At 44.3% G+C, this 22,877-nt stretch overlaps 1 protein-coding gene across 3 annotated transcripts in view; it reads left to right on the top strand.

The window, feature by feature from the left end:
- The window catches only part of LOC121491954 (sulfotransferase 1C1-like), a 44,524-nt gene that overhangs the window by 10,435 nt on the left and 11,212 nt on the right, over window positions 1–22,877 (top strand). The window contains exons 1-3 of one of the 3 annotated variants that reach the window (XM_041757139.1): window positions 3,679–3,741; window positions 4,746–4,921; window positions 6,934–7,062. In XM_041757139.1, coding sequence (XP_041613073.1) covers window positions 4,750–4,921; window positions 6,934–7,062 — 301 coding nt within the window. In that variant the 5' untranslated portion in view covers window positions 3,679–3,741; window positions 4,746–4,749. Of the gene's footprint in view, window positions 1–3,678; window positions 3,742–4,721; window positions 4,922–6,933; window positions 7,063–22,877 lie in introns of those variants that run through there. The other 2 variants (XM_041757138.1, XM_041757137.1) reach the window with 2 other exon arrangements.

Below are 22,877 nucleotides of genomic sequence, written 5' to 3'. Positions count from 1 at the left end.
ATTTTTTTCCTCGGAGAGACCTGAATAACCTGATTCCTTCCCTGCAAAAACATGTTGCATAAAGTGTAAATAGAGATGTATGAGGATGATGTGCTGCATGGTAACAATATATGGTCAAAGCACAGTGAAGTTACATTTTAGAGTGTCTAGAAGAATAAATTGGACATTGATTAGCCAGGGGCAAGGGCATTAGATACACAAAGGCAGGGTTGTGAAAGGTTGAAGATCACTCAGGAAATGGAAGTAAGTCCAGTGTGGGTCCAGCACAGGACATGATGGAGAGAAAGAATGATGGCACATGAAGAAGGATCTCCATTGGGACCAGATTCTCTCTTCCTTGAGGCCATGTTTGGAATCACTGGTACAGTCATATTTCTCTACACTTGGAAAAAATGCCATTTTTTAATATCTCAAACTTCTACCCAAACCTGAACAATTTCTAAAAGAACTCAGGCAAAACAGGCATTCCATTTACGAGGAAGCAGTAGCACCAACAGGTGTGGCAGGCAACAATTGCTGACATCTGCTCCACCGGCCTGTTTGAATTTTCCACCGTTGGAGTCACTTCTTGAAGTTCACACTATGTCCCACGGCCCTGTGAAAGCCAACCTGCCAGACTGGTAACCTGTTAACTTTATTTTTAAAACACATCATGAGTGCTGCAAAAAATACGTGCAGCAGGCCTGGGTGTGCCTCAAACAGACTACATATCTGTGAAGCATCCAGTTGGCTTGAACATTCTGGGTGGATAGGAAATATTTTTATACAAAACATTAATAGATATATCACAAGGAAGAATGGAAAACTCATTTTAACTTTTTAAAAAAGATTTTATTTATTTATTTGAGAGAGAATGAGCAAAAAAAGAGAGAGAGAGAGAGAATGAGCGAGAGTGGCAGAGAGAGAGAGCATGAGTGGGGGGAGCAGCAGAGGGGAGGGAGAAGCAGACTCCCTGCTGGGGAGGGAGAAGCAGACTCCCTGCTGAGCAGGGAGCCCAACCAAGGCCTCGATCCCAGGACTCTGAGATCATGACCTGAGCCTAGACACGTAACCAATTGAGCCACCCAGGTGCCCCTCATTTTAACTTTTTAATGGACCCTATTTTCTAAAGTGGTTTTAGGTTCACAGCAAAGTTGAGAAGTTGGCACAGAGATTGCCCATACACCCCTCCTCCCACATACCTAGCTTCACCACCAACGATTGCGTTCTGGTTCAAGATGGCAACGTAGAAAGATCCTGAACTCACCTCCTCTCACAAACCGCTGAGTCCATAGTTACAAATGAAACAATTTCCTCTATAAGCCCCTAAAGGCTGGCTGAGTGACAGCTACACATCGGGCAAATGGGAAGACCAAATTGAAATCGGTAGGACAGGCTGGGACAAAATCTCACTATAAATCCTAACTTCACGGGATCCCTGGGTGGCACAGTGGTTTAGCGCCTGCCTTTGGCCCAGGGCATGATCCTGGAGACCCTGGATCGAATCCCACGTCGGGCTCCCGGTGCGTGGAGCCTGCTTCTCCCTCTGCCTATGTCTCTGCCTCTCTCTGTGTGTGTGTGTGTGACTATCATAAATAAATAAAAATTAAAAATAAAATAAAAAATAAATCCTACCTTCAGCGCCACATCCCACAACTGAAAGGGAACTCAAAGCTCAGAGCTTCTCCCTAAGGAACAAAGTGTCTATACCCCACATCAGGCACAATTTTTAAGGCATATACCTCAGAGATGAATCTCCAGAACATCTAACTTTGAAAACCAAGGACTATGTCCCAAGACTATGTAGGAAACTGAGAAACAGCTCTTCAGGGGCTCATGCACCCAGACTCCCCACCTCGGGACCCCGCAGCACAGAGGCAGCAGGTCACACCCAGACTTAAAGCAAAGGAGGCTCACATGTTTAATAAGAGTAACAAACAGCAAGTGATGGTGAGGATATGGAGGAAAGGGAGCCTGTGCACTACGGTTGGAAAGGTAAATTGGTACAGACATTGTGGAAAACCGTATGGAGATTTCTCAAAATATTTAAAAAAATTGATCTACCATATGATCCAGGAAATCCACTTTTGTGTATTTATTGACTTTAAAAAGATTTTATTTATTCATTTGACAGAGAGAGAGCACAAGCTAGGGGAGCAGCTGGCAGAGGCAGAGGGAGAAGCAGGCTCCCCACTGAGTAGGGAACCCAATGTAGGGTTCAATCCCAGGACCCTGGGATCATGACTGAGCCAAAGACAGACACTTAACCGACTGAGCCACCCAGGTGCCCCCACTTTTATGTATTTAACCGACTGAGCCACCCAGGTGCCCCCACTTTTGTGTATTTAACGAAGAAAATGAAAATATAATTCAAAAAATATATGCACTCCCATGTTCATTACAAAATTATTTATAATAGCCAAGATATGGAAATAACCTAAGTGTTCTTCAATGAATAAATAGGGGGGGTTTGTGATATATATGTATATATTCCATATATATGGAATATAATAATAGTGGAATATTATTTAGCCATAAAATAAGAATAAGGGGCACCTGGCTGGCTCAGTCTGTAATCAGAGTTGTGAGTTCGAGCCCCACATTGGGTATAGAGATTACTTAAATAAAAAAAAAAGAAAGAAAGAAATCTTACCATTTGCAACAATATGGATAGACCTCAAGGGCATTATGCTAACTGAAGTAAATGTGACAGAGAAAAACAAATACTATAGGATCTCTCTTATATGTGGAATCTAGAAAAAATATGCATTTTTAAAACTAGGCTCATAGATATAGAGAACAGATGGTGGCTATCACAAGTGAGGGGAAGGTATTAGGAGAAATGGGTGAATTATTTTGGTTACATAAAATGAATTTTTAAAAATATCTCCCCACAAAAACAATAAAATAAAAGTTATTATAAAAATTATATCTTAAAAAAGGTAAAGGGCAAGCATGATGGAAGAGGTATGTAAGATACAAAGAAGACCCAATTAAACTTCTGGAAATGAAAAAAAAAGAAAACAATTCAAATACAAACAACACTCTGAACAGGAGAAACACCAGACTGGACACTGTTGAAGAAAAGATTAGTAAACTCGGAGATGTAACAATAGAAATTATTCAAAATGAAGGGGTCTCAGAAAGCAAAAGCATCCTGTAAATGAAATAGTCACTATTTTATTTGACTTTCGGCTAAGGAAAATGTTCATTTAGATATGCAGTTAAGTCAGAGGCAACTTAGAGTTACAAAGTGGACCCCCTCATTTTACAGATAGGAAAGCAAAATTCAGAATTAAGATCAAAACCAGAGTCTTGCACCCCATAGTAGGTCACAGAGTATCAGGTGCATATGAGTCAATGTTTTCCACTTACAAAGTCTTCTTTAACCTAGTTAACAAAATTCTCATAAATATTTCGAATTGCGTTTACTCTCTTTAAGGGCCTCAGTTGTCTGATAATAACAAAAAGAGAAATAAATTCTAATTACTTCACTAAATCTTACAAATCTAGTAAAATTAAGCTTATGAATTGATTCTTAAATTCTCCTAAACTTTTTTTTTTTTAATTTTTATTTTATTTATGATAGTCACAGAGAGAGAGAGAGAGAGGCAGAGACATAGGCAGAGGGAGAAGCAGGCTCCATGCACCGGGAGCCCGACGTGGGATTCGATCCCGGGTCTCCAGGATCGCGCCCTAGGCCAAAGGCAGGCGCCAAACCGCTGCGCCACCCAGGGATCCCCCTAAACTTTTTTAAATTAGGTAAAATCATCTAACCTTTGAATCTAAAATCCCAAGTCTATATACTAAAATACTCAATAACACATTAACTTCTCATTGCAAGCCTCATCTATTGGATATTCCAGTATGTCAAAGTTGCTTCTACATAAAAAGTATTTAAGAAATGTGCCAACATTACTCTTAAAATTAGTAATACTGTGGTTTGATTTAATGTGCTACATTTCTACAATAAATGTAAGATTTCAAGAAATAAACAAAGTTATTTGCGAAGGGAATAGTTATGGTATCCCACGCCTGTGGGGGCTACTTCCCCAAGCAAATTGGGGTTACTTCCTCAGCTGGCGGCTAATTCTCTTCAGCCAGCGATTGGGGGCAGGGAGTCACCCCTAGAGCTATAGATGCACATGGGGACTTTTATTTAATCCAGACCTGCCACACTGAAATTCTGATGGCCATTGTGCTGAAAGGGAACCCTAATATGAGTTTATTTCTGCCCCACCTGCTCTGTGACTTGTGTCAGCTCTAGAGCTATTGATAAATTCACCAACCCACCGCAGCCTGCTTCACTGCTGGGTTGTAGAGGGCCAGGCCAAGTGCTGATTCCATTCTGGCCCCTCTTGTTGCTTCAAACTTGACAAGGGACTGTGAACTCCGTGGTCTTCTGGCCTGGTCCCCTCCTGTCACTCAGGCCTCAGACAGGCTATCTCTAACAAGCCCATCGATACTCATCAGGTCTGGCACATCTTCCAATGTGCTTTTCTCTGAAATATATTTGTGTCTTTACCATCCAGATACCCTGAAAGGAAGCTATTGAGAATGCTTCTGGCTCCCCTGTTTTGACTTCTCTCACTTAAATTAACATTAAGCATAGTAGTGAATGCCCACTACTCTCCTCTCCTAACTTCTCACTCTCTTCTCCTAACCTACACCTCTCCTAACTTCTTCAGAGAATATTTTTCTTGGCAGGAATGACTGTTTTGAGAATTGACCTTTCTTTTAAGCACCTGTCTGTTAAACCTACATAGAAAGATGTCCCTGGAAGAAATGAAAGATCCCAAGCTGGTGGGAAAATACATAGAACCAGAAACCAGAGAAGTGAATGGAGTCCTTATGACCAAGATAATAAGTGATAATTGGGACAACATCTGGAATTTCCAAGCAAAATCTGATGATCTCCTCATTGCATCCTACGCAAAGTCAGGTAGGTTTGGGAAACTCACAGTGGGGAAGCCAAGCTGTAGAGGAGTGGTGATGCGTGGAGGGCCTCCTTATTTTAAAACTGCGAAAAATAAATAAATAAAATAAAATAAAATAAAATAAAATAAAATAAAATAAAATAAAATAAAATAATAAAATAAAATAAAATAAAATAAAATAAAATAAAATAAAATAAAATAAAATAAAATAAACTGCAAATTTTCACCAGAGCTGGCCCTGGGAAAACTGAAACCAGACTTGCTTCTGAGCTCCAATTCCCCAGGATCCAAGGTTCTCCTGTTTGTGTAGGTCCCTGATAAAGAAAGAGATTGCCAGATCCTGAATTACAAAGTTATTTAAAAAGCAGAGTCTGAGAAATTACATAAAAGTTTTCACAGTAATCTTGCCAAGTCATTCCTGGTTCCCATCCAGCAATCTGGGAAGTGACCGCACTCTTTGCCCATAAGAAGCATCTCTTAGTGGGGGACACTAACATGGAAATGAGGGCTTTCACCCCAATAGAAAACATTCTTGAAGCTTTAACAAGTTTGGAAAAGTTTCTCAGTGGCCATTAAAATCCACAAGAGGAACTCTCGGTATTCATTACCAGAAAGATTTCAGAAGAGGGTCCATTTATCATAGTTCTTTGAACCTTCCTTGGAACATTTCTGTCCCCCGTGTCTGGGAAGTCCCTCCTTAGCCTCACTCTGTTCTCATGACTTAGCATTACTTAAACTAAGGCAGGGGCTTCCTGTCAGCAGGGCTCAATTTCTCAAGAATCTCCTTTTCTGTCTCCTTTGCCCTGGACACTTCTCCTGCCCAGAACTGAACTTGGATTTGCATTGCACCTTGGAACAGGAATTTTTTTTCAGCTCATCTTTGAAATTATGCAGTCAATCTCAAAGCCCCTCAGGACATCCCCCAAGTCTCCAGCCTTATCCCTACCTCCCCCACCACCTCTTACCCCCTGGGAACCTATATACAATAGGTTCCAATGTGGAAATGTGACTGTCTTTATTCTGGTTCCTGAGGTTCCCCACCTGGGAGCCTGAGATGCCCTGGCTTCTTAATGCAGATGGACATTCCAGTCCTGCTTCAACTCTTCACTCCAAAGCTACCATCTCAACGGAGCCTTACTGATGCCTTCGGCAGCAAGTTGACTGTCCTCCTCTGAACTCAGGCAGTCCTTTGAATATTCTTTTTGCCCCTTATTCTATAGTGTTCATCTTCTAGTGATCTGTGTATATGTCATATGTGTCAGTGAGCAGCAGGTCTGCCTAAGAGCAAGAGAGACCCCAAATACTTTTGATGGGAAAAGGAAAATGGATATCGGTGGACAGTGAGCACAGTCTAGCTCTTTGCCGGCCTATTTGCACTCCTCTTCTGTGTCAGTTAAGAGTCAACTTGGCTACAAGTGTTAGAAAACCCAAAAGAAAAAGCAGCCTGGAGATTAGTAGTCAGGATTAAAATGTTGGCTGCATTATCGAAGACCTTTCTGACTTCCTCCACACATTCCAAAAAGCAGCAAGAAGGTAGGAAAGGAGGAATAAGGTCATGTTCCTCGTCTTGGAAGACAACTTCCCAAAATGACATGGCCATGTCATGCAAGAAAGACTGGAGAATATTACCTTTGAGGCAAGTAGCCATATCCCCAGATAAAAATCAAGGATCTATTAATTTGAGAAAGAAAGGAAGAATGAATATAAGCTAGGCAAAAGGTAGTCTCTGTCCCAACTTATCTAATCCAAAAAGATTGTAAACTTGTTAGGACAAGGACAGTGGTTAATTCATCTTTGCATCTTCCTACATGCATTTGATTCAATATTCATTCGTTCAAACTATGTTTACTAGGTGCAAAGCCCTGTGTGAGGCACTGGGGATTAAAGAGGAAGTGATAAGTGAGCTGATTTTGCTTAACATTCAGCATATGTGAATTTTACTGCATACATAAATAATCGAGGAAATGAATTAACTTGTGCAGTGAGTGGATGAAATTAACAATAACCAATACTCTAGGCACAACCTGGACACAAGAAATTGTGGACATGATCCAAAATGACGGAGATGTGCAGAAGTGCCAGAGGGCCAATACCTTCGACCGGCATCCTTTCATTGAGTGGGCTTTACCCCCACCCCTCAACTCAGGTAAGTTTGCCCAAATAAAACTCATGAAGCTATAACTAAGACCCATGACCACTGTGCTAGGTCAGTTTGCATCTGAAAAGAGAATTATTTCTACAGCCTTCTGGAAAAAATTTCCAAGGGACACCGGGAAAGCAGTAAAGGTCAACATACTCCCTTCAATGGAGAAATTAGACTTCCAAATCTCTATTCTAAAATATATGATTGGGTAGCATGACACAGCACATTCTCTACTGGTGACTGGGAATTCAAGACTGATGATGAATGTATAACAGAGAAGGCAGGGTGATGATTCCTAGCATCCTCTTTCATCATGCTCCCTTCTTTTAGAGGATTGTCTTCAAATATATTTATCTATAACCTGTCTACCACCAAATCAAACCAAATTATATATATCATTATCATCAACAACTATACTTCACTTCAAAGATACTAAGAAATATAAGACACAGACGACACCCTTAAAAAGCTTGAAATCAATTAGAAATAAAGGAGATGGGTACACCTGGGTGGCTCAGTGGTTGAGCATCTTCCTTTGGCTTTGGGCATGATCCTGGGGTTTTGGAATCGAGTCCCACATTGGGCTTCCCACAGGGAGCCTGCTCCTCCTTCTACCTATGTCTCTGCCTCTCTCTCTGTGTCTCTCATGAATAAATAAATAAAATCTTTTTTAAAAAAAAGGAAATAAATGACGTGTTTTTATAAAGTAAATAGTGGCAAAGAGTAGCTTTTGTAATAGGAGGTCACCCAGTGCTGAAAAGCCATAGACTTTGGAATCAAACAATTCAGCTTCAAATATTTTATCTAGGGGACACTGAGCAAATTATTAACTCTCAAAACCTAATATTTCTTCATTTTTAAAGGAATATCTATTAAAAACCCCTAATAGATTGAGCCAACTATTCTAGCACATTTAGTTCAAAAAAATTATCTTTTTTCCCATTGAATAACCTTGGCCCCTTTTACAAAATCAATTAACTATATGTATATGGGTATATTCTGGATTTTCTATTCTGTTCCTTTCCATCATGTGTCTACCTTTATACCAACACCACCCCTTTGGATTACTTTAGCTTTATAAGTTTTGAAATTAGGTAATATAAAATCTCCAAATTTTTTCTTCTTTTTAGAAGTTGCTTTATTTATTTCAGGATCTTTGTTAATTCTAGAATCAGGCCATAAGTTTCTACAAAAAAAAATCTGATATTTGGGTGGGATTGCATTGAATCTATTGATCTATTTGGGGAGGACTATTACTCTTACAAAGTCAGGTTTTCTGATCTGTGAATGTGGTTTATCTCTTCAATTACTTAGGCCTTGTTTAATTTCCCTCACAGTGTTTTGTACCTTCCACCACTTAAGTCTGGCACATCTCCAATCGAATTTAGCCATAAATATTTTTGTTTTATGCTATTATAAATTGTATTTTTTAGTTTAATTTTTAATTATTTGTGGCTCATATTCTGAAATATGATTGATATTTGTATTTGACCTTGTACCCTGCAAGTGTACTTGTACTAGCTTATTGGTTCTAGTAACTCTTGTACATTCTGTTGGGTTTTCTACATGAACCATCATGTGTTCTGTAAATAAAGAAATTTTTACTTTTTCCTTTCTAGTTTGGAGATCTATTATTTCTTTTCCTTATTTTCTTGCACTCCCTGGAAACTCCAGTGCAATGTTGAACAGAAATCATAAGAAAAAAAAAAGAAATCATGAGAGCAGACATCCTTGTCTTGCTCCTGATCCTAAGGTAAAAAGGCATTCAGGTCTTACCATCAAATATGATGCTAGCCACACCTTTTTTGTAATGTTACTACAAAATGGCTAGAGTTATTCTTTTCTATGGCTGAGTAATATTCCATTGTGTATATATACACCACAACTTCTTTATCCATTCATCTATTGATAGATACTTGCTCTGCTTCCATAATTTGGCTTTGTAAATAATGCTTCAATAAATGTAGAAGGGCATTTTGATAAGGCTTGCATTAAATATGTAGATTGCTTTAAGTAGTATGGATATTTTAACATTTTTTCTTCCAATCTATAAACATGGAATATCTTTCTATTTTTTTGTGTTGTCTTCAATTTCTTTCATCAATGTTTTACAGTTTTCAGGGCACAGATCTTTTAGCTCCCTGGTTAAGTTTATTCCTAGGTACTTTATCATTTTGAGCAATTGTGAATCAAATTGCTTTCTTTATTTCTCTTTCTGTTGCTTCATTATTCTTGTATAGAAATGCAACAGATTTTGTACATTGACTTTGTATCCTGTGACCCTACCAAATTTATCAGTTCTAGTAGTTTCTTGATGGAATCCTTAGGTTTTCTATATCGTATCATTCACCTGCAAATGGTGAAAGTGTCACTTCTTCCTTACCAATTTGGATGCCTTTGTGTACCACTTTTCTGGTTTGCTTTTATTTTGAGTTTTTGTTTTTGTTTTAAAGATTTTAAGGATTTTATTTATTTATTCATGACAGACACAGAGAGAGGCAAAGACACAGGCAGAGGGAGAAGCAGGCTCCCTGCAGGGAGTCCAATGCGGGACTCGATCCCACAACTCTGGGATCACCACCTGAGCTAAAGGCAGAAGCTGAAACCACTGAGCCACCCAGGCGTCCCATTGACTTTTTGTTTTTTGTTTAAGAAACTTTTAATTTTCTTCCTAGTGATTGGTTGCCTGTGTATTATTATCCCCTTTTATAAGTACTTAATCCTCTTTTCTCTTACTTAAAGTTCACCTGATCTGCCAGTTTCAAAGGAATTTTTTAATTCTTTCGATTACTTATACAACCACAAATAATCTCACTCTAAATTTTAAGTTGCATTTTTTCTACTTTGTTGGAAACTTTAAGATTTACATGTTCTTCCACCCATCCCCTTACCCTTTTAAATTTTAGTTCTAGTATTAAATATTGTGAAATGCTCATTATCAAGCCTTGTAATAATGCTTTCCTAGTCATCTCTCAGGGGAATTAAACTCACCCTACTAAATTGCTCAGGAATATATATATATATGTATATATATACATATATATATATATTGTATTCTGTGAGTTCTTGCATTTTTTAAAGATTTTATGTATTTATTCATGAGAGACATACAGAGAGAAGCAGAAACATAGGCAGAGGGTAGAAGCAGGCTCCCTACAGGCTCCCTACAGGGAGCCTGATGGACTCGATCCCAGGACCCCAGGATCATGACCTGAGCCAAAGGCAGACATTCAACCTCTGAGCTACCTAGGTGTCCCCAGTTCTTGCATGTTTTAAACTTTTTTCTATAATCTTGCTACTTGAAGCACAACTTGCTTGGGTATAATATCTTTCATTCACACTTCTTTAAGTTTCTTAAAAATGTTGCTGTGCTGTTTCCTTGCTTTATATGCTATTTTGGAGAAGCCAGTTTAATTCCCTTGACTTTATGAATCATTTCATCTGGAGACACTAAAGATTTTTTTTCTTAAAACACAATAATTTCACTTTGGTGTGAAATATGGTGCCAATAGGCAACTTTTTTTTATATATGCATGGTTAAGAAGATGTTGTGAGGGGGCACCTGGGTGCTCAGTCATTTCAGCATCTGCCTTCAGCTCAAGTCATGATCCCGGGGTCCTGGGATCCAGCCCCACATTAGGCTCCCTGCTCAGCAGGGAATCTGCTTCTTCCTCTCTCCCTCTATACCACCCCCTTGTGCATGCACTCCCTCTCTCCTAAAGGAGAGGGAGAGGCATGCATGATTGTGACACAGCTTTGTGAGAACCCCATCCACGATGCATGTAGATTCTAGGCACATTGAAAGGCTCATTGTAGGGACATTTTGTGGATTGCAGTTTATAATCCAGTGATAGGTCGTCCATTAAAACTATGGTAGGGTGGTGAGAGTATAAACCTGCCAGCCAGATGGGTGTAATTTGGTTACATCAGTAGGGCCACTCAGCCTGGGATATAATTTGAGGTATGGTGTAAGGATGGAATGACTCCTTTAAGCACCGCTCCCACTGGCACCATTTAATATAGAGGAAGATGGGATCCCTGGGTGGCGCAGCGGTTTGGCGCCTGCCTTTGGCCCAGGGCGCGATCCTGGAGACCCGGGATCGAGTCCCACGTCGGGCTCCCGGTGCATGGAGCCTGCTTCTCCCTCTGCCTGTGTCTCTGCCTCTCTCTCTATCTCTCTGTGACTATCATAAAATAAAAAAAAAAAAAAAAATTTTAATATAGAGGAAGATGAGCTCTGGGTCAGAATCCACATCTGGTAGCATGCTAAAAGAAGCTCTTCTAATAGGGCCTGCCACCCTTGGTGCCCAGCCATTCCTCAGAACAATTGTGTGCCTGGCTGACTTTTTTCCAGCACAGATATGGTTAGGCTGGAGTGATCTACCAACAACCCTATTACCCAGGCTAGCCACAACAGTGGCACTGCCGTATGGGAAGAACACTGACTCTCTTTCCATGTCAGACACACAGTCCAGGGAGATTTTCAAGCTGCTAGAGAGGCTGACAGTGGGGATGCCACCAGCTGCACCTCCATTATCAGTGGGCAAGAGGTTGAGTGTGAGGGAGATACGTCTTCCTATTATCTGGAAAGCCCTATAATATCAGATTGAGCCCTTTTTCGAGGGTATAATTTTTATTTTAACAGTGAGGTCTTAGGAGCCATGCTGAGCCTCTGCTGGATTGAATCCCTGACCCAGTGCAGGATGGGAACTTGTTGCAAAACAGTGTGGGCTGTGAATGCCTCTGTCTCTAAAAGGGCTCAGGAAGCTGTCAAAATTTGGTGCTCAAGTTGCATGTGCTAGGCTGCCATGGGAGGCAGATCTTTGATCCAGATCCCCTGGGCAGCCAGATAAAGCTGTGCTCAGTCCAGAGACTCCACGAAGCCTAATCCGATGTCTCCATTGATTCAACTCAGAAGTCTGAACCCAGAGAGACTAAAGAAAGAGCCTGCTGTATGCTTGCTAGGCCAGCTACAAAGCAGTTTGGTGAGATTCTCCCAAATGGAAAGAAGCTAGTTTGCATCTAACAGCACAAATAGGCTTTAGTAAAGTGGTGAGTGTAGAATGTGTTGCCCCCAAAAGGTGAAGGAAGACACCTAATATGTGCTGTGCCTGCCAAGATATAATAGGAGGCTTAATTATGAGAGGTTGATGTTTTATAATGAGAGGGATTTCACAGTTCTCAGCTGCCTCCTGATGCTAAGAAACTTGAAAGAAATGGCTGTTTCTTGGACCTTATGCAAGGTTAATGGCCCATCCTCTTTGCTATAAATGTGTTACTACATGTAAGTCTTCTGGATGGCATCTTTAAAGGGCTCTGGAAGGAGAATGTCACTTATATAATACCAAAGGTGACAGCAAGTTAGTTTGAGTGAATTTAAATCTTGTCTGCATAGGCTATATGTAATGGCAGGGGTACCTAAATAACCCAAGGGCAGCCAAATAAAGGTTCAAGGTGCCCTTGAAACTGAAAGCAAATTGAAGTTGGGAGTCTCCCATTGTCGGGATTGATTGAAACACATTGGCTAGATCTAGGACAGCACAGTAAGGACCCCAAACTTTTGGGGTAGCACCTACTATCTCTATAATACTGGGAATGAGAACCTTAATGGCAGAAACCTATGCATTTAAGTTTCAATGGTCAATTGTTAGTCTCCATTCATTGGTGACCAGTTTTCACACTAGCCAGATTGAGCTATCAAAGTGTGATGTGGTGGGCCTAATGACCCTGGCATCAAGTGTATCTCTAATGACAGACCAAAGGCCCTGTGTATCTTGCTTGAGACAATACTGTGGTGTATTTAGTGTTTTCTCTGGAAGGGGGCAGTTGGGCAGGTTCCCATTTGGCAGGTCCTATGAGAACTCTAGAATTTGTGTTTGTTGCATCAGTCATGTCATAAGGCAAGGGCACCCATGCCTGTAATAGGAAAAAAGAGAGCCATGGAGGCCACCACCACTGGCAACTGTTTTGGAAATATGGTGCCAATAGGCATATCCAACTTGATTTTTACTCCCTTTGTGGTTTAACCTGCTCAGACTCATAGGCTATATGAGGTTCCTTCAGGGAATTTAGAAGTATTACCTAGAATTACTATGACTTGAGCTCTGATATTTAACACATCCAAGAATGTCTGATTACTGCCTTAATCCCTGTGGACTGGCAGAGTCATGAATAGGTGATTGTCCCCAGGAGATTACAAGCTCCAGCAGCTGTTCCATTCTAGGATAATACTCTGCAGATTTGTCAGGGCCACAGGTCAGTAATATTGTTTGGCGTAGAAAGAACTTTGGGACCCTCTGCCAGCACCTGGATTATTGAGATTGAGCTCTGTTGCAAGATAATCACGGGGTTTTGAGAGGAGCTTGTGCCAGAACTGTCCAGATATGAGATCACTGGAGACCTGCAGCTAGCAGAGCTGCCAAAATAAAGCCTAGTACTATTTAGGGCCATCCTGGGTGTTGATGCCTATTGGGACTGGCATGGGGATTACAGGACCAGGTGCGGTGGGAAACATGCTGGCCCTAAGATTTTGGGCATGATTTATGGACTGTAAAATTTCAGAATTTGGAACCACCTCCCTTATGAAGAGCTGTCATGTCTATCCCCAGCATGGCCTCTTGAACATTATGGGAAGTCCCCGTAAAATTAAGTTTGGCCCTGTCATTCAGTAGGAGAAGGGGATGCTCCTTAGAAGAAGAATTCTCTAGATTCAGGGTCAATTGAGGGTCCCTCAGAACTGGAGATGAAACCAGATTATCTGAATGGGTTGCTATATCCAATGGAGTGATAGACCCACTGAACCATATCAATCGTATGGGGATGGAGTTGGACTTCACTTAAGGCCTTCCACTGGCTTTGAGAGTTTGTAGTATTAACTATGTTAGAAGGGCAGGCTCGGTCCTAAGCCATTAAAATCCAAGTAAGCACTGAACGAAATTGAGGAAGACACAAAGAGATGGAAAAATATTCCATGCTCATGGATTGGCAGAATTAATATTGTGAAAATGTCAATGTTACCCAGGGCAATTTACACGTTTCATGCAATCCCTATCAAAATACCATGGACTTTCTTCAGAGAGTTGGAACAAATTATTTTAAGATTTGTGTGGAATCAGAAAAGACCCCGAATAGCCAGGGGTATAATAAAAAAGAAAACCATAGCTGGGGGCATCACAATGCCAGATTTCAGGTTGTTCTACAAAGCTGTGGTCATCAAGACAGTGTGGTACTGGCACAAAAACAGACACATAGATCAATGGAACAGAATAGAGAACCCAGAAGTGGACCCTCAACTTTATGGTCAACTAATATTCAACAAAGGAGGAAAGACTATCCACTGGAAAAAAAGACAGTCTCTTCAATAAATGGTGCTGGGAAAATTGGACATCCACATGCAGAAGAATGAAAGTAGGCCATTCTCTTATACCATACACAAAGATAAAGTCAAAATGGATGAAAGATCTAAATGTGAGACAAGATTCCATCAAAATCCTAGAGGTCAACACAGACAACACCCTTTTTGAACTTGGCCACAGCAACTTCTTGCAACATCCATCTATGAAGGCAAGGGAAACAAAAGCTAAAATGAACTATTGGGACTTCATCAAGATAAGAAGCTTTTGCACAGCAAAAGATACAGTCAACAAAACTAAAAGACAACCTACAGAATAGGAGAAGATATTTGCAAATGGCCTATCAGATAAAGGGCTAGTTTCCAAGATCTATAAAGAACTTATTAAATTCAACAACAAAGATACAAACAATCCAATCATGAAATAGGCAAAAGACATGAACAGAAATCTCACAGAGGAAGACATAGACATGGCCAACATGCACATGAGAAAATGCTCTGCATCACTTGCCATCAGGGAAATACAAATCAAAACCACAATGAGATATCACCTCACACCAGTGAGAATGGGGAAAATTAACAAGGCAGGAAACAACAAATGTTGGAGAGGATGCGGAGAAAGGGGAACACTCTTGCACTATTGGTGGGAATGTGAACTGGTGCAGCCACTCTGGAAAACTGTGTGGAGGTTCCTCAAAGAGTTAAAAATAGACCAGCCCTACGACCCAGCAATTGCACTGCTGGGGATTTACCCCAAAGATACAGGTGCAATGAAACGCCGGGACACCTGCACCCCGATGTTTCTAGCAGCAATGTCCACAATAGCCAAACTGTGGAAGGAGCCTCAGTGTCCATCGAAAGACGAATGAATAAAGAAGATGTGGTCTATGTATACAATGGAATATTACTCAGCCATTAGAAACGACAAATACCCACCATTTGCTTCAACGTGGATGGAACTGGAGGGTATTATGCTGAGTGAAATAAGTCAATTGGAGAAGGACAAACATTATATGTTCTCATTCATTTGGGAATATAAATAATAGTGAAAGGGAATAGAAGGGAAGGGAGAAGAAATGGGTAGGAAATATCAGAAAGGGAGACAGAACATGAGAGACTCCTAACTCTGGGAAATGAACTAGGGGTGGTGGAAGGGGAGGAGGGCGGGGGGTGGGGGTGACTGGGTGATGGGCACTGAGGGGGGCACTTGATGGGATGAGCACTGGGTGTTATTCTATATGTTGGCAAATTGAACACCAATAAAAAATAAAATAAAAAACAAAACAAAACAAAAAATCCAAGTAAGCAGAGGATAGGATTTTCCCTCTATATCTTTAGGACCTTTGGGTTTGGATTCTCCTTTGTGATTAGAAATCCCAGTTATGACACTGAGATCATCCTCAGCTACAGCTTTTGCTTTAACTCTGGTTGAATTAGTCTTAGAACAGCCCCTTGTGGGTTGGAGGTTGGATCACCTGTGTCTCTCCAGAATTTGACCTTCAGGATTCTTTTTTTTTTTTTTTAATATTTTATTTATTTATTCATGAGAGACATAGAGAGAGGCAGAGACATAGGCCGAAGGAGAAGCAGGCTCCCTCTGGGGACCCCAGGATCACCCCCTGAGCTATAGGCAGATGCTCAACCACTGAGCCATGCAGGCGTTCCTGACCTTCAGGCTTTGGGAGTCTTTAAAAGGTTAAACTTTTGAGGATTCTTGTAAATACTGGCTAGTTGACTCATGACTGTGGGTTAAGTAATAGCTGCAGCCTGTATTAAACACTTTCAACAGCCAGTCAGCCTGTTGGACCCTGGCTCACGGGTGCCAACGTGTCCCGGTGGACGCCCCAGAGACTCAGACCCCAGACAGGCAGATGCAACAAGCAAGAGGGTTTATTGAACGTTTGCGCAAATGGGCTCTCCACTTCAGAGGTGGCAGAGCCCCGATTAGCAATTACAGGCATCTTTTAAAGGCAAAAAAAACCGCGGGAGTAGCATAGCATTCAGGTTATGACATGATTGATTTCTTTGAAGGTCAACACGACCATGTTCAGGGACTTTTCCAGTCAGGGCGAGGGGGGGGATAGTTTTCTTATCTCGGAAAAACAGAATGTTTTTGTTGTTTGAATTCATGGGAGGCGCCTGGATGGGCTGCCTCAGGGTTAGGCCTGGTCCCACTCATGGGGGTGGGGGTGTGGGGTTTCTTCATTCCCTCCTCTTTGTTTGGGCTGATTTTAACCTTAAAATCTTAGGGAACTTTTATTTTTTCAGTTTGAAGGGCCCGATATTGTTGAGTTAGTACCAGAGCTTGGGTAATGGACAATCTTTCTCGGATGAACTGGAGCAGCCGGTTGAGGATGCAGGGGCCGAAAGTTAGCAGCAGGAGCAGGATAACTAGAGGGCCCATAATGGTAGAGATTAGGGTGGTCATCCAGGGAGACTGGTTAAACCAGCCTTCAAACCAGCCCTGCTGGGCCTCCCGGTCCCTTTGTCTTTTATTTAGCCTATTTCTGAGTTTGGCCATGGAGTCCCTGATGACTCCAGAGTGGTCTGCATAGAAACAGCATTCCTCTCCCAGGCCGCACACAGTCCTCCCTCTTTCAGGAACAGTAAATCCAAGCCTCTCCTGTTTTGAAGTCCTACTTCTGAAAGTGAGGTGAGGGATTGCTCTAACTTAGAAACGGACTGCTCTAGTGCCTGTAGATCTTTATCTACAGCTGCTTGGAGTTCTAAATAATGTCGTGAGCCCTGGGTCAGAGCAGCTGCGCCAGTACCCACCCCAGTAGCGACCCCTAGTCCCAGCATAACGGCCAGGGTAGGGAGACAGGCTCGCACTGAAAACGGGTGGGATGTCTGTTATATTGATTTTTTAGAGTTTCAGCAGGGTGATAGAATACCCTGGGCATAACCTGCACCATAACACAGAAGTCCTCAGAGTCATTTAGGACCTGAGCAGATACACAGGGGGTGAGGCCTTTGTTGCATGCCCACCAGGTTCCCGGCTGGGGCTCCAGGTAAAAGTCAGTCCCTAAAATCAGGGCGGTAGTATTGCAGAGTTCCTGGTAACCCCGGGTGAGTATAGTTAGCCTTGACAGTGATGTAATCCCAGGAGGAGGAGGGCCTCCCATCCTGTGTCTCCCGTAGTCTCGCACCCCCAATTTTTACAATAGAAGTGTTCCCCCCCTCCACAGGTGGGATTTAGCCTGCGATCTCTGTGGTACCCGGGACAGACATAAAAGGGAAGAGTGCTTAGCATGGCTCTTCTGTCAGGCGTGCCACATTCTCTCCATGGGTCTAATCCCAGTCGCCCTGGGGGGGGCGGGGCTTTCTTGGTTGGGGGCCCTAGAGATGTCGAAGTATCCCTCTAGGTCCCATGGGCTGGGGGCCCCTACGGTTAGCTTACATAAGTCAGGATATAGGTTAGGCCACCGGGTTCCCACGGGAGCAATCTTTAGTTGTGGACCAGACCTCGTCACCCCCAGACGTTAGTACCTGCCAGGTTAACCTTTTGGGGGCATGAGGGTTACCTTTGGCAGGGGTGAAGAGCGCTAGGAGAGGTAGGAATATAACAATTGTCATTGAACAATTTTTGAAAGTCTTATCTTGAGCGGGTTTTGGGTGCGGTGGAGCTTCCATTGGAGTGGCTCGCCCGGTCCGTCCTGGCTGGCGTCAGCGGTGCTCGTTGATGGGGCGCGCTTGATGTGCGAGGCATGGACCCAAGCAGCAATACCGTCTACTTTTAGGGCGATTGGGGTGGTTAGTAGTACAGTGTATGGGCCCTTCCAGCGGGGCTCAAGGGTCCTGGACTGATGTCTCCTGACGTAGACGGAGTCACCGATCTGGAACGGGTGTGAGTCGGTTGCATCTCCGGGGCGGTAGACAGCTGCAAGGGGTCTCCAGATCTGGTGCTGGATAATCTGGAGCGCCTTTAGCCTGTCCTGTAAACTGGGAGTATTAGCAATAGGGTCAATAGCAGAATCTAGTAAGTCCGTTACTGGTGGGGGACCTCCATAGACAATCTCGTAGGGAGTTAGCCCATGGCGCGCGGGAGTGTTCCGGACTTGGAACAGGACCAAGGGGAGGAGTTGGACCCAGTCTCTAGTGCCAGTCTCCAATGTCAATTTGGTTAGGGTCTCTTTAATTGTTCTATTCATTCTTTCTACCAGTCCTGAGCTCTGGGGTCTGTATGCACAATGTAATTTCCAATTTATCCCCAGTAATCTGGCCACCAACTGACTTACCTGGGAGACGAAGGCAGGGCCGTTGTCTGACCCTATTACCTTGGGCAGTCCAAACCGGGGGAAAATTTCTTCTAGGATTTTCTTGACAACCACCTGGGCAGTTTCTCGTCTGGTGGGGGATGCTTCTGTCCATCCTCCTGTGGGCCTAGTGCAGCGGCTCGTGCTGTTTCATCGGCCATCCTGCTCCCCTCTGCTACTGGGTCGTTGCTGTGCTGATGCCCCGGACAGTGAATTATACCCAATTTTCTGCTGTCAGTATAAATGCTGACCTTTTTGTCCTTAGCCTTTTTTAGGGCCTGAGTTAGGGCTATAAGCTCCGCCCTTTGAGCTGAAGTTCCAGGCTTTAGGGCACTGGCCCAGATGACAGTTTGTTTTTTGTTTTTTTTTATCTACCACGGCCGCCCCGGCTTTACGTTCACCATTTCGTAGAAAGCTACTCCCATCTGTGTACCCGGTTGCTTCAGCATCTGGCATAGGCTGGTCCGTCAAGTCCCCTCTGGTGCCATGGACCTCGGCTAGGATCTGGTGGCAATCATGCATTACCAGGGAGGGGGACTCGGTTTCCGGAAGAAAGGTGGCTGGGTTTAGGGATGTAGCCGTTTCAAACCGTATCCGCTCGGAATTCAGTAACATGGCCTGATAATGGGTGACCTGAGCGTTTGAGAGCCATCGATCAGGGGGCTGGCGGATGACTGTCTCTATGGCATGGGGGGGCCACCACAGTGAGGGGTTGGCCAAAGGCCAACTTATCTGAGTCTTTTACCAGGACTGCCACAGCCGCTATTATTCGGAGACGTGGGGGCCATCCTGCAGCCACGCTGTCTAATTTTTTGAAAAGTATGCCACGGGCCTTTTCCAGGGTCCCAGTTTCTGAGTTAGGACCCGTTTGGCTATTCCTTTGTGTTCATCAGCATATAGCGTAAATGGCTTGGTTACATCTGGGAGGCTCAGGGCAGGGGCAGTCAATAAGGCCCTTTTTATTTTGTCAAAAGCCAATTGTTGCTCCTTTCCCCAGTGGTAGGGGGTGTTGGATTTCGTGAGAGGATATAGGGGAGCTGCCAGCTCTGCAAACCCGGGTACCCAGAGGCGGCAGAACCCAGCACTGCCGAGGAACTCTCGTAGCCCTCTGGCACTAGTGGGTGCTGGGATCAGGGCTACAGCCTTTTTGCGGCCCTCCGTCAGCCACCTCTGGCCTCCTTCCAGGAGATATCCCAGATAGGTCACTCGTCTCTGGCCTATTTGGGCCTTTTGGGCAGAGGCCCTATACCCCAGTCCTCCCAGTCTCTAGAGCAGGGTCCCTGTACCTTTTACACAATCCTGTTCTGTCTTAGCTGCTATGAGCAAATCATCCACGTACTGCAGGAGAACAAGGTCTGGATGGCCAACTGGGAAGTCTGCCAAGTCCTGATGCAAGGCTTCGTGGAACAAGGTGGGGGAGTTTTTGAATCCCTGTGGTAGCCTTGTTCAAGTGAGTTGTCCTGAGAATCCTGTCTCAGGATCTTTCCATTCAAAGGCAAAACTAGGCTGGCTTTGAGAGCTTAACTTTAGGCAAAAGAATGCATCTTTTAGATAGAGCTCAAGGGTCCTTCTGCCTCAGTTAAAACTGAATGTTGAGCTCCCGTAGCAACCAGGAAGGTCACTGGTTGGCCCCCCACTTTAAGGGTTATCCGAGGCTTGGGGGAGGGCTCCTGGCCCTGACACCCCTAATCTTCATCCTCTAGGGACAGAACGGGAATGGGCTTCTTCTTAGGTCCCTGCGTTTGGCCCTTCTTTGGACAATTTTTAACTCAATGTCTTTTTTCCTTGCAGTAGGCACACTGGTCTCGTTCAACCCGTGGTTTTCTTTTGTCTCCCAGGTCCCTTACTCTGTCCTGACTTACTCTGCCCTGAGCCCTGTACTATGGTGGCCAGTATCCCAGTCAGTTCTTTACTGCGTTTCTTTTATCTCTTTTATTCTCTTGTTCCTTTTGCTCTTTACCGATCCTTTCCTCCCTTTCCTCTGGGGTGTCTCTCTCTCTCTCTTTCTTTCTCTTTCTCTCTCTCTAAGTCCTGTAAGGTGTATCCCTGAAGTCCCTCCTACCGTTGTAACTTATTACGAATACCGGAGGCCGATTGTCCGATGAAGGACATGATTACATCTGGTTGTCGATCTTTGGCCAAGGGGCCAAAGGGGGTATACATACCGTAGCCTTCCATTAATCTTTCCAGAAAACCTGCCGGCATCTCATCTTTTCCCTGCACTATAGCACGTACCTTTGCCAAATTGGTGGGGCGTCGCCCTGCCCCTTTGAGACCCGCTAGGAGTACCTGGCGATAGAGATGGAGCCGCTCCCTACCAGCAGCAGTGTCGTAGTCCCAGGTCGGGCGAACCAAGGGGAAAACGTCCTCAATTCCATCAGGCAGCTGGGTCGGCCTCCCATCCGCCCCGGGGACGTTTTTCCGTGCTTCGAGGTAGACGCGCTGTCTCCTCCGTGGTGAGGAGAGTCTGCAGGAGCTGTTGGCAGGCATCCCAGGTCGGCTGGTGGGTCAACAGAATTGACTCAATTAACCCGGTTAGCGCCTGGGGGTCTTGGGAAAAAGTGGGGTTATGAGTTTTCCAATTGTGAAGGTCAGAGGCAGAGAACCGCCAGTATTGCATCTGGCCGCCTACTGATCGGAGGGGAGGTGCCTGGGAGGTCCAGACGTCTTCCGACTCCCCCTCGTGCTCTCGTCGAAAGTGGAGGCGACTGGAGAGTGGGGGTGAAGCGAGGGGTCGCCCCTCTACCCCCGTAGAGTCGGGAAACGGAGCTGAGGGAGCGGAGGGAGAGGTAGAGCGGGGAATAAGGGGAGTGACGCAGGGAGGGGGTGGGGGTCTCGGGCCTGGTCCCCCCTGAGAAGGGGTGAAGCATTTTATCCAGGGGGGTGGGTTTTTAGCGAGATCCTCCCAAACTATGATGTATGGCACCTGATCGAGGTGCCCATTGGGTCCTGGCTGAAAGACCAGGGCCTTCACCTGCAAGATAACACCAATGTTAAAAGTTCTGTTCCTGGGTCACCCGACGTTGAGAGTCGGCCACTCTGAGGAGCAGAAGGTGACCCATCTTCGTCTTCTGACTTCGACCGAAAGATTGTGTGCCCGGCCGGCGACTTCTCTCCAGTGATCTAGAGTGAGGCTTAAGGGGGTGGTTACAGTCTGTCCCATGGGTGTAGAGAAGAGGTGAGCGGTGGGGAAGGGGACAGAGAGAAAGACACAGAACAGACAGATGCACACAGATGACAGGACGGCGCAGCGGATTCAGATGGGAGCGGTCGCGAACAACGACCCTCCCTGAAGAGGAGGGAGAGCCGGGCTCCCTCCCTCTTCCAGACTACTCCGGAGTCAGACTCCGGAGCGGGACCAGGGGTCTCGGGCACGTCTGCCTCCCCCGCTGGTCCAAATACAGAGTACAGCGTCCTGCAGGCACAATACAGACCCGGCACAATACAGACCCGGCCAGTCAGACGAACGGACGAGACAGATATGACATTTAGCGAGCTCGGTCTTACCTCCTACCGGTCTTAGGATTGAGCCTGGGAGCGTCTCAGATCCCGGACGAGCCCCCAAATGTTGGACCCTGGCTCACGGGTGCCAACGTGTCCCGGTGGACGCCCCAGAGACTCAGACCCCAGACAGGCAGATGCAACAAGCAAGAGGGTTTATTGGACGTTTGCGCAAACGGGCTCTCCGCCTCAGAGGTGGCAGAGCCCCGATTAGCAATTACAGGCATCTTTTAAAGGCAAAAAAACCGCGGGAGTAGCATAGCATTCGGGTTATGACATGATTGATTTCTTTGAAGGTCAACACGACCATGTTCAGGGACTTTTCCAGTCAGGGCGAGGGAGGGGGGATACTTTTCTTATCTCGGAAAAACAATGTTTTTGTTGCTTGAATTCATGGGAGGCGCCTGGATGGGCTGCCTCAGGGTTAGGCCTGGTCCCACTCATGGGGGTGGGGGTGTGGGGTTTCTTCAAGCCCCTTTTCCTATCTTATGCTCTATAGTCTTTTAAAATATTTTTAGTCTTAAGGCATGTAAAGTTTCAAATTTCAGTTTCTAATTCCTATTAACCCACCCCCAGATTTGATCTTGTGTATTGTCACTGTGGCAGACATCCCCAGTGGCCAGTCCCAGCTGCTTCCCTCTCCAAGGTGTCCTAAATCCACCTCATTGAGTTTGGGATCAGCCTCAATTAGCCCAGCAGTGGCAGGATGA

Source organism: Vulpes lagopus, chromosome 5 (genome assembly GCF_018345385.1).
Source record: "Vulpes lagopus strain Blue_001 chromosome 5, ASM1834538v1, whole genome shotgun sequence".
Classification (NCBI taxonomy): Eukaryota; Metazoa; Chordata; class Mammalia; order Carnivora; family Canidae; genus Vulpes; species Vulpes lagopus.
Note: the sequence above shows the minus strand (reverse complement) of the source record. Positions and strands in the feature narration are given on the sequence as shown.